This window comes from Stegodyphus dumicola, chromosome 5, assembly GCF_044657685.1.
Source record: "Stegodyphus dumicola isolate Sdum_Otavi_A_Nest chromosome 5, ASM4465768v1".
Taxonomy (NCBI): domain Eukaryota; kingdom Metazoa; phylum Arthropoda; class Arachnida; order Araneae; family Eresidae; genus Stegodyphus; species Stegodyphus dumicola.
The window spans coordinates 116,000,628-116,016,313 of NC_140772.1; the positions used below are offsets into that span (position 1 = coordinate 116,000,628).

Sequence of the window (15,686 nt, forward strand, 5' to 3'; positions counted from 1 at the left end):
GTGGTTAAATGACTACATCTGGAGTCCGAAAGTTTTGTTTACGATATCAGGAGACAAATTCAATAAAAAACAAAGAACGAAAAGGCCGAAAAAGGTGCACCACATCTATTGATGACAGAAGAATAAAAAGACTATTTCTCCAAGATAGAAAAATGTCATCAGTGGCCATCAGAAGTGATCTGAATGATGCTGGTTTTCTGTCAGTTCAAGAACAATCAGGAGAAGATTAACAAATGTTCGAATGAGATGTAGAATTCCACGAAAAAAGCCTTATCTTAATTTTCAGCGACGAAAAAAAAAAAAAACTACAGTGGGCAAAGGAATACATTAATTGGACAGATGATCAGTGGTCACAAGTTATATGGAGTGATGAAACTAAGATATCGTAATTCGGTAGTGATGGATGAAAATATGTAAGACGTAGAACAGGAGAAGAGCTACATCCTGACTGCATTTAAGCAACTGTGAAGAACCCAGTTAGCGTTATGATTTGGTCATGCATGTCAGCAGATGGTATTGGTCGCCTTCATGTCATCGGTGGGACACTGAATGCCAGAAAATACATTGACACTATTCTAGAACCAAAACTTCTACCTTCCATCAGAGATCTCTTTCCCAACAATGCTTCGTTTATTTTTCAGCAGGATTCTGCTCCTTGCCACACGGCCAAAATATCGAAAGAGTGGTTTCGTACAAAGAGCATTAAATTGTTGTCATGGCCAGGAAACAGTCCTGACCTCAATCTTATCCAAAATTTGTGGCACCGTTTGAAAACTCTTGTCCGAATGAGGCGCCCATCAAATAGAAGGGAACTAATTGAGGCTATAATTGTTTCCTGGCATCATGTAATAACGAAAGAAGAGCTTAAAACTCTTGTCAGCTCAATGAAACGTCGATGTGAAGTTGTAATCAAAAATAAAGGGTACCCTACTAAGTACTGATAACTCACTGCAATCATCACTATCTAATGTATATCGATAACTATTATCGTTTAACTTTTTTGTATTGCAAATAATTGAATTTTGTGTTTTGTATAGAATTCAGTAATAAATTCTCTTTAAAATGATATATACAAGTTTGCATTTTGTGAAACGTAACGTTTTCTATAAGCATACAAAGTTTAAAAACATAAAAATTTCCAAAAGTGTCCACAATTTTGGCCACCACTGTACATACATTTTAAAACTCATGTCATGGAGTAAATAGTGTTCTGAAACTATTAATTCATGAAAAGCAGTTTGATCTTCTAGGCAGGAACTTGTGGCAAAACTTCCGGAAATCTGCGTTGATTTTGTTGTACAGTCAGGAGAAGATATAAAAGGTCTGCAGTACTATCCCTGGGATCTTGGACATCTATCTACCTTGGACGCGTTGAGTATGCTTGCAATTATAACACGAAGGCAAGAGAAAAGGAGAGAGAAAATATTTTATACTCTTCTCCTTTTAAAGGGGACTGGTGATTAGGAAAGCCAAAAGCCAAATCCTCTTAGTGATGAATTGTCATCTATCCTCTTTTAGATCGGGCGCCATTTGTAGAGTCATTATTTTTTGAAGCAGGGGACATGTGTGGAGTATGCTTGCCGGGACTCGAACTCTAGAACTCTCAAATAAGTGTAGAGTATGCTTTCAATTACACCACGAAATCACGCGAAATGGAGGGCGAAAATACTTTACATAGTAAATCAAAAATGATTATTCAACTTAGTTCCTAGAAAGAAAATCGTTAGCATTGGCTTCATAAAACTACAAGAAACGTTCAGTTAATGAGCTGGAGTGAGAAGCCGTTTCAAATGAGAAAACGACATAAGTATTACTTAATGTCATTGAAGAATTAACCAATATTTTTGACAAACTCAGTTTCACATAAAAAGTAATTTACACCTGCAAAGCACCAATGCAATTCTGTTATTCGATCAACAAGCATGGCCAAAACCTTTTTCTAATATTAAAGTATAAATATCTTTCATATTGTCATACAGCTATGAATTAAATTTTCAGTATGGGAATAAGGGAAACAAAGTTTCGAAATAATCTGGCTTTTTTTTTTTTTTAATTCGAGCTCTTTAAGCCAGAATATTATCAGCATCTATAATGTCGTTACTGTTATCATTAGCAGAAACCAGAAACACAATTATCATTTTTACAAACCCCACTATGTGATATATATTTTGATTACAAGATACAATAAGTGGTGAATAGATCTCCTTATGTTTATTAAAATAATCTCGGTTGTAAACATTTGTCAGTTTAAAGGGGGGTCATTATATAAAGCTTTAATAAGCGTTTCTGTTCTTTAAAATAATACCTACTTCATATTTATTAGACAATAAGAATTTTGATATTGGTATTCTGAATGCATTAATAATTATTCAGTTACACTTCCACTTTTAAAAACCACCTATAGCTTTTTTATCATGTTCAGTACAGTGTTATTTCAAATTGCAGTTTTAATATCCCATTTTAGTATTTATGTGCCAACAAATTCGGATATTCGATGGAGACATAATTGGCAAAGCCAAATCAAAGTAAATTAAATTTTCGGTTTCTTACACATATATAATTATCATTAATAAAAGGAAAATAGCTTAACTCTATCCGAGTTTTATAAAGCCCACGGAGAATTTACTTAATTTTAGAAAATGAACATTTTTAGGAAGAATGTTTCACAAATGTAATATACCTGTAGAATCAAAGAATCATTTTGTTCAAAGAAAAACGTAATGGGTACAAAATAACAAAACTAGCCTAAAACATTTTAAAGATCAAAGAAAACATATTTCACGATCATCTTCGCCTCATTCCGGAAATTCTCGATAAGAAATGGGAAATTCAATTTCGATACTCAAAAGCCAAGTTAATGAAACTCTGTATGAATAGGCATTCTATAACCTAGGGCAGTATATTTCTGATGTCCCATGCAAATCCTCAACATTCTCTGGCCCAGCATTCTGCTATCAATGGAGATTTTTACTCCTTTCTTCACTTTTTTCTTTTACTCGAATTAGTTCTACTTCACAAGCTTCTTAAATGAGGTTCACAGCTTTGAATTCTTTTGAAGTCCCTCTCTTTTGCCGAAATGTGCTGTACACCAGAATAAACATTTTTCCTTTAGCAAAAATGCTTCACTCTGTACATGAGCATGGTCTTTTGTGAAGGATACCACACAAACAGGAACTGAGTAAACAGACATCTCAGCGCTAAAAAAAGCCATTTTTTCCATCTTTCGTTTTATGCTCTTTAGTGTCGCCCCTCCTTCGCTCTCTTTTTCTGTCTTTATTCGCAGCCGCTTTGATAGTGTGCTAGGAAAAGTCAATTCTCGAAAACACACACATATGCACACTTCCCAGTGATCTATTCATTGTGAAAAAAAGTAAATAAATAAAACTGCTACTACCTCCTCTCTGTTATTATCGCACCCCTATGTCTCTACTGCATTCCGCTATGACACAGCTAAATAAAATAACAAATAAAAACTTCAAACTAGAAAGAGTTGAAAGGAAGATTTTGAGAGGAGGAGGATGAAGGTAAAAAAAAATGTATCTTTAAAAGTTCTATGGGTGATCACTGGGTGGCGTCAAATTATATATCATGGCAGCCAATCAGGGTTAGCACAGAGAAAATAAGCTATTGCTCTGTGTATGCAGCACTTGAAAAGGGGGAATTAAAGTAGGGGTTGATGAGAGCTATTTACATTCTATTCAATTTTTTAACTTTTTTTCGTCACCTTTTTTCTGAAACCTTTAAAGACAGAAGAGCTACAATCACAGTTCGGCAGATTAAAACAGCGCTATTGGGGATTTCTACTTTTTATACGTCTATATATTACCTTCATGTATACTCTAAAGCTTCTGCAAGCATAGAATTCAATTCAAACGGATTTTCTGTTAGAAGTTTACAAACTTCGTTTCAAGATCAGCGATCTGTTCAAACTGGAATAGTACGGAATATTTTAACAGAAAATGAATATATTTCCTAATGTCAAACACATTTAGGGAGTTTTAAATAATAGAAGTTACAGTGCATAGATGATCATCTCGAAACTGAATTTTTAATTTTTTTTCCAAAGGTGAGAATATTCATACACGAAGAAGCATTAAAACTTCAAAGAAAAGTGCACAAGAATGTAAATGAGATTCTGTAATGAGAAATATTTCCAATTTTTATTATAGGTTTTTAGTAACATTACTCTAAATTTAAACTTTTATCTTGAGATTAATATCTTTGTGAACGTTTTTTCCGATAAGGAAAAGAAAGTAATCTAAACGTATGAAATAAAAAAAATAACTCTCCGAAATACCAATTTATAAGGATGTAAATAATTTTCGGAATGCAAATTATTCAGTGTTTCAAAGAAGAAGTTTGTTACAGTAATAACAGAAAAATCCCAGGAAATAGCAATTAAGTTATAAATAATACTTGTAATAAAAATTTACAGTTGCTCCAAATATGAAATTTGTTAAAACAGTATTAAATTCACAACAGTAATCCACAGCATAACGCTTACGCAATCTTTTTAAAAACAGCATCACTTCCTGAATAAGAACTGAAGTCTCAGACTATGATGGTTTCTATTTAATTTGAAATTGAAATGTCTTATTCAGGGAAGAACCTCTGTTTTAGACCATCTTGCACCGTAGAGTCTTTTAAGGTTCATCCATCTTGAACCGGAGTTCATTTAAAATATGATTAGATTTGAGAACAAGATGCATAACTGCTAGGTTTCTTATTCCTTTCAAAAGTAAATCAGTTTTTTACTTACACTTTCTAACCTCTTTATACAGGATAAGTACATTTTTAAGTTAATAGTTTAACTAATTCTATAACAAATGTGAGATTTTTATAACATAGTTAAATTCACCTGCGTCTTCTTTATTCTGCTTATAGCTTTTTCATTTTTTTTATGTTTTTCTTTTCATAAAATGTTGTAATTTGATTTTTCAATTCAAGGAAAAACTTAAACTCGAAATTATGTATTATCGCTTACTGCCTAAGAACAGTTACTTTTTATATGTCTTTTCCTGCAAAGAAAAAAATGCACCAATTTATAATATTTGTCACTTCATGCCTTTTCTTATCATGCTATACCTGTAAGAAATTTTTATATTTTTGATACCTTGATAATTTGTAGTCATTCGCAACTTTTTCAACGTGATCCGCAAAGCAAAATATATTGGCTATGAATGTAAGGCTTCCTTTACAATATCACTGTGAGCCAAAGGTCATTCACACAGAAGTAGAAACTTAAAATTATTCTTAAAATAAAACTATTACCTTCAAACTTCTTTAAGAAACATAAATTTTAGTCCATATTCATTCTATTCTTAAGATGATTTGAAAAAGCTGGCGTCGGTAATTGTTTTGCTTTAGAAGTTCCTTCATGCTCTCTTGGAAGTACTTTTAGGAACGCTTTTGATATTACACTTAACGTATTTTGATTTCGAGATTTGTGGTTGTGAAAAACACTTTAAATTTAGATTCTTTAATATAATACTTCAATAGGATTTTATGCTGAAATTTAAAATCGCATGTAGTATCCTTCTGAAACCATCGAAATTTTAAAAGTTGCTCAATTTTATTATTTAATTAATTTTTTAATTTTGAAATGTGTGTCAGCTTTCGTTTGCATTAGACATGGGTAAGAGTGTGTTTTCGCCTTCATATTTTCTTGAAGAAAAGGAATTGGCGGCATCCTAAAATTAGCAGCATTTTTATCATGCTTTATTTCAGTTTCATAGTTTCTGTCTTCTGTTATGAAGGAAATTTCACTTGTATTAAAATTTCTGCGTAGCTATCATATTTAATCGTATTTGAGACTGACATTTATTAGGTAGTACTATTTACTTCAATTACCAAACAAACTAGTAAATCAAAATCGTAAAAACAACCTTGTATTTAGCTTAAGTATATTGAAACACTCAATCGATTTCGAGGGCAGCTAAAGATCCGTCCTCATCAGGAGAAAGAAGAAAAATAAAGGGGAAGGAGTCTCAGAAACACTTGGTCCCTTATCAGCACTGCACGTGGCATTTCTTTCTCCTGATGAGGAGGGACCTTTAGCTGCCCTCGAAATCGATTGAGTGTTTCAACATACTTACGCTAAATACAAGGTGGTTTTTACGATTTTGATTGTCACATCAGCGTGTTTCTCTTCTAATCTAAACTAGTAAATATAAGTAAAAACTAGTAAATAGCAAATACCTTATAGTTAACTAGTAAATATAAGTAAAAACTAGTAAATAGTAAGTACCTTATAGTTAACTAGTAAATATAAGTTTTAAAATTTAAAAATCCCTCAGCTTTGATGACATCTTTATTTAAAACGTCATTCAAAGCGGAAACTACAATTCTGATTTAAAAAGGGAAAAGACGATTAGCTTAAATGAATAAAAGAATTATTCCAAGAGACTAAGGTTTTAAAATGCAGATTTATGAAAATTTCTTTTGTTCACATAACTTTCTTTTAATATCAGCAGTTCAGCAATTCATTCTTTGGCAAACTTAAGTCAAGCACAAATATAAATTTTATTGTTGGTAATGTCATAAAGCTTGGAACATACATTCTTAAGTTTCATTGATGTTAGCGTTTACAAATGTTTTACCTTTCGGAGGTAAAATTCCACAAATTAATACAAGTCGATCAACGATAAAGTAATAAATTAAACATTATACTTTTCATGTATTTTAAAATTTATGAAATCTAACATAATTTTTCCGTCATTAATTTACTAGCGTTTTACCAACCTGTTAACTGAATTAGCTAATGTTTAACTTGGTAGAATGTTCAGTACCATATTCTGTTTAACTTCATTGGCTTTCGAAACTGTCCGCTAGTATCTGAGCGGGAAATACGGGTTTTTGATCAGATTCAAATCCCAGCGAAGTTTGCGAATAATAAATGAACTTCGTTTTAGCAGGTGTTCAAAACAAACTAGCTGACTACTATACGTGTCTCAAAATTTCAAGTATTTTTAAATAAACGTTGCTACGAACGTAAAACATTCATTGTTGGCAGAATTACATCGCAAAGTTTCACTTCTCATTTGTACTGAGAATGAATCTATATCAATCGTTTTCGAAATCTATGCAGCTCAATATAAAATTTACACTTAACATACTTTTTTCCTACTTTTGCATTTTATGTTATTTTTACATCAAATTATGAATGATTTCATAATTTAATTTAAACTTGATACTATGCGTAATCACTGAATGTTTCTTTCATTTAAATTACTTCAGTCAGCAAATGGGATAGAATAAAGTATGCTAATTCATTATGTTCAGCACAATTACTATAGTAAAGGATGTTGGCTAATGCGAACCGCCGATTTAAAGCATGCACCCTGCAGCAATGGAAGCCTCTCACAGCAACTGAATTAAAAGATGCTTTTGCTCATGGAATTGAAACGTATTAACTAAAATTTGAGTGCAGAACAAACAGAGTTACCGTTTTCCTCAAGAGTAGCCATATTCATGGTGTAAGGCCATTTTCATGATGAGAGAATAAGTATTTCGAGAAAACTACATGTTAAAGGGAGATAAGCATGTTAAAATTAGAATGATTATCCTTTATATAAATCTCTATAACATTTTGAAATTCCTTGTACTGTGCTTATTTTACCATAGATATATAACTCCAACAGCTTATACGGCTCCAAACAAGTAAATTGTTCTATTTCCGATGGCAGATTAGAAGACAACTGCAGTCAAAAATACAAACAGAAGACACAGGTAATAAAACTGAAACTACAGAGTAAATCTATAAATCGTTCAATCTAGCACCCAGCTCTCCAGAATTTTTTCCGCAAGTGTCCCGAGCCCAGTGTAAGGCAGTGAGTAAATGATTCGCGTCCATTTAATCACGAGTGTTGCACATTTGGTAAAGAGGACTTGGCAGTATTTTTTTCGATATAGATGCTTGGAAAGACAGTCAAGGCCAGTAGCGAGGCGAAACGTGATAACAGATCTGTTCCTTGGCCATAATGGAATATTTGTGATTTGCTCAATCCATTTCTTGTCTTTATTTGCCTCTTTGATGTTTTTCCAATATTCCTTTCTAAAAGGTTTTTGATGAAGCGTTTGGCGGTATGAAAAGGAATTGGTTTATCTGTTATTTGAGCAATTTTTGTTGCCTTCTTTGCTAGGCAGTCAGTTATTTCATTACCCAGGAGTCCACAGTGTGCTGGTACCCACTGAAAAGCAACCTCTTTATGGTTTTCGATTAAATTATTAAGGGCCAGACGAATATTTAAAATATAAGCTAAAAGAGGAGCTTCAGATGAAGCAATAGTCAGGAGGGCAGCCTTAGAATCTGATAATATAACAGCTCGTGGAAAACTTTCAGATTAGCATTAGAGCTGTGACAAGTAGATTTGGATTGCAGAGATCTCCGCTCCAGAGTCTGTTCTAAACCTACCTACAGGAGTGTAAAATGAGAAGAGCCTACAGAAGACCTCATCGCCAGCATTGATTGGGTCATTCAACATGGAGCCGTCTGTAAACACATGCAGCCACTCATTATCTAGGTACAATTCATGGATAGTCTTCATACAGCATTTAGAATTAAGTCATTTGTTTCTTTCTTAAAAACCTCACTTGATAGGTTTATTCTAACCATGTACTTCCTTCCTTCAATTGGACAGTGTGACTTGACGAGATTTTCTCTCTCCCAGTTCAATACTATTTGTTCTTTCATATCAAAAACTCTTTGAAGGAAACCATACTGGGTTTTGAGGTTCTGTGAAGATGAAACAAGGGAATTATGTTTGCCATTATATACTAGAGACAATACTGTTCTTTAAACATCAAAATCTGTAATATTTTGTTTGTATCTTTCTGTATTATATCATTTACTGAACAAAACTGGGGATGGATTAAAAACAGATTGAACTGATGATTTTTAAAACAGATTGAAATTTAGATTAATTGCTATTTTTATGATTTATGTTCACATCAACCATGATAACTCCAAATAGAATAATTCGAAAATTTGCGCAGTGTTTGTACGTTATTATGATTGATTTAGGATAAAAGTTAAAAAATTAGCCTAATAGAATTTAAATTATATAATTTTTCCTTCAATAGTGTACTCATTTTTTAAACTTTTGAGTGCTGAATAACATATTTAGCCATATATTACTAGTGAATCAATATTTTCCGATCATCCTATAACACTGTATGCTTATGGTTAGTATATATATAACATAAAATCGAAATTATGTTTTTATCATCATTATTTTCTTGTCATTTTTATTGTGAATATACTGAAGCATTAGTGCAGTCCTATAAAAAATGTCATAAATTCCGAAATATAACAAACATTTTGGAAAACGCCCTTCGAACAAAATCGATTATATTAGTTTATTAACTGCCAAAGACCAAGATTTGCTGAAAAACGTACAAACCGTTAGTAGTCAGTAGACAAAGGAGACACCCATAACTTAAGGAACTCCACAGAGCACACAGATAAACAACACAGCATCTAAAAATGCATTATAAAGATATACATAATAACAATAACGTAGCACTAGAAGAATCAGAAAGTGATTATCAAACATTTTGAACGTAAGGAAGTATAAAAAAACAAGCATAATATATTGATGCACTGTGAAAAGCCTCGAAACGCTGCTTTTCTGCAGAAAATATCGCCGGAAATATATATACCTGCAAACAAAATCTAGTCGGTGCCTTTATAATAAAAATGGGATGACATTTTTAAAGCCTTGGACTTACATCACTGTGGCACGCGCGCTACGCTTGATGAAGACAGAGCTTTTTTGAAGTAAAAGAAATGATAATAAAAAGAAGCAACAAAGCGTGTGATGAATATGCTTCCCTCTGTCAGCTTAATCCATTCTTCGCTGTTTTCGAGGTAGTTGATACTAAGATAGTGTTACGGATATTTTCACTTTTCTGTGCTTTTTAGCCACAGTGCTCGATATTTTTGTTTGATATATTTTTTAGTTCCTAGATTTAGATATAAAAGAAGTTAGGATTCTCCGGGGACAATTTAAACAAAGCTATTTGATTTATTTATTCTGTCCCCAGCGGAAAATTGCGGATTTTCGCGTTTTCACTGACGTTCCTTACTATGGTAACGGCTAAGGAAGACTTTCCGCATTATGGACTAATACTGGGTTTACTGTGAAAGATACCGGCATTTTGTATTTGCTCCTGCACTGACTTTTCGTAACTTAGAAATATTTTATTATTTCCTCAAATTCATGCTTTGAGCGCTTTAGATTGTTAACATGCTATACGGAAAATGAAAAGCAGATCTTTATTCAGCTTTTTATCGTTGTTATAACAAACGACTTTCGAATAAAGATTATGGTATTTTAGACTGAATTCCAATAAAAAGTTTTTGAACCTTCGTTAAGACTTTATTTCAGCAATGTTTTGCAACAATTTTATTTTACTAAAGCAGAAAATATCCAGCGGTTCGTTTCAGCGATTTCTAATAAAGCTTAGAAAATGTTCAAGATAATAATAGATTTGCCCACTTATGTCATTCGATATCAGTAACTGTCGATGGAGAGTCGGATCGAAGCAGTTGCTTATACACTAACGACCACAAACAAAAGATGTTTAAGAAAAAACTGCATTAAAATACAAAAAATAAAAATTATATAAAATTAACAGTAAGGACTGCATGAACGTTCTTTGTTAGAATTTCAAAGAAATTCTGTAATAAAAAGAGAGTATAAAAGATGATCTTCTTAAATTACTTCAGTATTAAGTTAAAAAAATAGGCTCTAGTATATCAAAGAAATACTTTCCATGTCTATTTTCAATGAGAGTATATAAGTTGATTTTCTTAAATTACTTCAGTATTAAGTTAAAAAATAAAAAAAGAAAATTCTGTAGTATATCCATGAAATATTTTTTCATGCCTAACTTTCCGAGACCCTTCACAAACCAGAGAGCCGAAGGTAGGAAAAAAGAGATTGTATGAAAACAAAATCATTTTGTACCAAGTGCGGATATGGCAGAAGAAATATCTTTTATTCATCAAAATAATGCTTAAAATCTTTTCATTTATTAATTGATTGCATTATAAATTAAGTGTATTTTAATTGTAGTAACGATATATATCATTCAAGAATGAAATAAAGATTTTCATTACGAAGAAATACGTATATTGCCTATAAATATCGAAATGTATGAAGCAATTGTAATGTAATTTGGAAGCTAAATTAAAGAGGTAATACCGATATACCAAATGGTACCGAATGTTTGCCATTCCGTGTACAAGATGAATTAAATAGATCTTGAGTTTTGGATAAAAGTAAAAACTAGGTAGATGGCAAATTTAATATTAGCATAATGCTAAGAAACACAATGGTGAAAAGAATTTCGGAAAGACTTTGAACACTTTTGTAACTTCTATAAAGTAACATTAAAAAGGAAAACCTGAAATCATTCCTGCTTACTTCTTATTACTTAATAGTACACATAAATATTTCTTTTGTGCTTTTCCAGATATTCTGGAGTAGCTGTAAAATGTTTGTATATTTGCTATACTAACTATATACATTAAAATAGTGCATTTCAATGTTGTAGGGGAAATTATTATCAAGCAATTACGATTCCCATGATACCTAATGAATTTATACCTTACGAGAAAGTGGAACGAGAAAGTGGAACACAAATACTATTTTACTATAGTATTTGTAGTAACTGTAAAACTGTTGCGAAGTAAACGAGAAAGTGGAACACAAATACTATTTTACTATAGTATTTGTGTTCCACTTTCTCGTTTACTTCGCAACAGTTTTACAGTTCTTGCGCAGAGTTACCGTGAAACGGAAATCATAGCAAAAGGAGGGTTACGCATCTACGAAAATACGCACTTCCCACTTTTCTTGACATGTACACTGCAGGTAAAAAAAATGGGACAGTTCTACTGTGCCGATTGAAGAAATTCAAACTACGTTTTCCATGTCTCGAAAGCGCGACTTAGGATATATATTAGATTTATATGTAGCATTGTTCTAATATAGGTATTTTGACACAAAATCTGACTTTTTCTGAAATAACATGCCAATTGTTTTCGATAGTTCGATTCTGCGCTTCAAATTATCCCTAAATATTAAAATTTGTAAAATTTGGTACGAAATTTACGGAGAAATTAAAAAAAATTATCTTGGGCATTTTTTCCGTTTTCGCCAAGAATAATTCACTTGACGAACTCCTTAATATATGGCAACCTATTTCCCTTTTTTTTTTACATTGTGTATGAGCGGGAAAAAAGACACATCGTTCCATTTCAAATTATTTTAACAAAGTGCCTAAACCACATTTAATGCTATTATCGCTTTCAACAAATATGTCAAATTTGAAAACAGTATATAAATTCACGTACATCTTCGGAAATTTTGAATTAAAAAAACTCTAATTTTTTGTAGGTTTAAAATGATAGTAATAATTTTATTACAATTCAAATCTGTTTTAGAAAAATTATTTAAAAATACAAATTTTAAAAATAAATCATAAAAAATGAGCGAATATTATTTGGAATGAACCTAAATTTCGAAATGTGAAAGGAAGAATGAAATAAGCTTAATAAAAAAGAAAGATTAATAAATGTATACCAAATTCAATTAACATTGAGGAGCTAAAATTTTCAGAGTAAATTTTTTAAAAACTACTCGTGCGATTTTTACAAAACCTGGCAGTTTGGAATAATTTGAGTCGTAGAATCGAAATACGGAAAACAATTGGCATATCATTTCAGAAAAGTCCGATTTTGTGTCAAAATACCAAAATTAGGACAATACTATATATAAATCTAATGCATATCCTAAGTCGCGCTTTTGAGACACAAAAAACGCAAGTTGAATTTTGTCAGTCGGCCCAGTAGAACAGGAGATTCTGAACTGCCCCCCTCCCTTTTTTGTTTTTGGCAGTGCACTTTTCATCCACTCTTTAGCACGCTTTACTCACATTTTTGTGTTAGTACGTCACGCAACAATACGATGCCATATAATTATAAATGATTTTTAATATTTTACCACACTACTACAACTTAAAAATATTTAGTTTATAATATATACAAATCTTAGTTTTTAATAACATTTCTAGCAATATTTGCATTTAGTAAAGAAATATTCTTAACGCTGTATATTACATATCTCAAGTCTTTTCTGTTTTAATAAATAAGTATATTCTTTATGTTGATGATGTAGAACATAACGCAATTGGTATATAAAGACGTATCTGTAGTCATAGTCGATTCAAAGCTATTTTATTTGAGAAAAACCATTTTTGAAGCAAACGTACACAGCTAAACCGACGCACTCGATATTCAGTAATTATTTCTTGTCTTTTTCATATTTTCATAATCCACTTGAAATCTGTAAAAAGCTAGAAAAGCGGCAACAGCAAGCTAGCTAATTAGTCAAGGTTCGAATTCGCAAATTTTAATATTGTTATTGATTAAACCATCATGAACGTTATGTAAGAATCATACAGAAAGGATCATTTTTAGAATGATGTAGTTTAGAGAGATTTATTATAATCATGGTTTTGAAGATAGAAAAGTGAAATAGCAATATTTAGTAGGAGACTTAAAAAAGCTCTTATAAATTAATGTCATACATTTAATTACACATTCTTTATATTACACACACATATATATATTTCATAAACATTAACATTTTGCGTTGTAATTCAAAAGATGGAACATTCCGATCACATAGTACATTCCGATCTGCAAACAATCTTTAGTCATTGCTCTTAAATATACAAAACCAGTTGGAATTTGATAATTATTTGTTGAATTATTAAATCTTTCCAAGCTACATATAATCTTAAGCGAAACGTTAAGGCTTCTTTTTTATACCTGGTTAAAACCTTTTGAGTGCATTTCTGGATAACACTAAAAGTCAAAATTTAAATTACTAACCTGCTTCTGCTGCAACATCTGACGCATTCAAGTGCTGTGTATTTGGGTTGACTTTAAAAGTAATTTGTCTCCCATCCAACCTGAAACATAAAATTCAATGAGCAAAGAATAGACACAAAAATCACAGTAGAATCTCAATTATCCGACATTGGTCGATATTCAGGTCAAACGTTGGGCATGGCCAGATGTGATGAAGCTATCGAATACAGATTTTTAGAATAGGCACCCTGAGCCTTACGCCTAATTACAACGTAAGGCTTGCAAAGCTGGATTATTAAAAGACAGACATAATTACTGCACATCCTATTTAATGCATAATTTCAGTTTTGTAATTATTCTTTATAAATCTTAAATTTATGTAAAAGAGGTGAAAAGTATTCAGTGATTCGCCGGGACACGAACCCTGAACTGCTCGAGTACTTATTGGGTATGCTTCCAATTACATCACAAAGGCATGTGGAGATAAATTTCAACAAGTTACTCTGATAAAAAACAGTTTATGCGGTTATATTTTCCAGCGATCATATTACTAATGGCAATAATAGTAACATTCAGCAGTGAAGTAAGCTGTTGCGTACGTCAAATAAAACGCAATGTCGGATAAATTGGACTCCATATTTACATAAGACATAAATATACACATTTTAAAATAAAAAATATTAAATTGCTGTTTGTTCTGATATTTTATGTCTTCTGTAAATATTATATATAAACTTTAAACGTATGCAACACTAAGTTATATCAAGAAGGCCGATATCTACACAAGAAAACTCCTTTTGAAAATATTTTTTGTATACTTAATTCTCACGGGTTTCCTTAACCAAGATTAAACACTAAAATTTCGATAATATAGTACGTTTCAGACTTCGATAGAATTTAACTATTAAATATGCCGAATAGTCGGGTTATTGAAAAAAAAAAGGCAGTCAAAAAATTGTAAACATAATTTAACCTATCTTAAGAATGCGAAACTAAGAACGAAGGTCTACATAGAGCAAGTTTACTTTTAGTGATTGAAAACATACTAGAATATAAATTTCAGAATAATCATATTTCATTATCTTTAGTCGACTTAAGTTTTGTAATGAACTGTATTATGTTGCAAAAAGCCTCTCCAGAATTCAAATATCGACCGTTTTCTCTATGAGTGGATCATCTTCCATTCATCACATTTATCATTGTTGTATCATCGTGAATAACGCGAAATATTCATTGCATTTTCACTGCATTGCTTTGAGGATATTATGCTCTGGAAACATACCAAATGTATTTAATGCTTCGGTAGCCTCACACCACGTAATATTAATCAAGTCATCTTCTTCATCACTCTTCTCTTACTTTGACATCAGCAAGGTTTACATAACAGGCTCAAGTTTTGCTTTCTTAATCGATTATGCAAATTTCATCTTCCGCAAATGTGACGAGAGAATTATCCCAAGCAATATTTTGTATTGAATTCAGCAGTTCAGAATGGTTACGCATAGGACCAACACTATTTTCGTTTTCTTCAACAGATTGCAGCGGCATAATATTCAGCCATAAGGCTACTGGCTCCAGAACAAATGCCGAACACTTCCGATTACTCTAAAGTGGCACGCTCATAGCTTCGTCAGATAGCATTCATATTGCATGCACACGTGTGTCTAAATATCGGAGCCAAATTTTTGCTTTATTAGAAATATGCAATGATATCTTATTTTTCCCTGACGATGGAAATATTGCGCAGAGTTTCTCATAGAGAGTTTTGAATTTCAATTCCAATGTTCGATGCGAAATTTTTATT

The 15,686-nt window shown here is 31.9% G+C and overlaps 1 protein-coding gene across 2 annotated transcripts in view; it reads right to left on the reverse strand.

Annotated features, from left to right (window-relative positions):
* Window positions 1–15,686, reverse strand: part of IA-2 (tyrosine phosphatase IA-2) — a 991,654-nt gene that overhangs the window by 473,317 nt on the left and 502,651 nt on the right. For both annotated transcript variants that reach the window (XM_085816984.1, XM_085816983.1), the window contains one exon: window positions 13,904–13,983. In XM_085816984.1, the coding sequence (XP_085673110.1) occupies window positions 13,904–13,983 (80 nt within the window). The remainder of the gene's footprint in view (window positions 1–13,903; window positions 13,984–15,686) is intronic.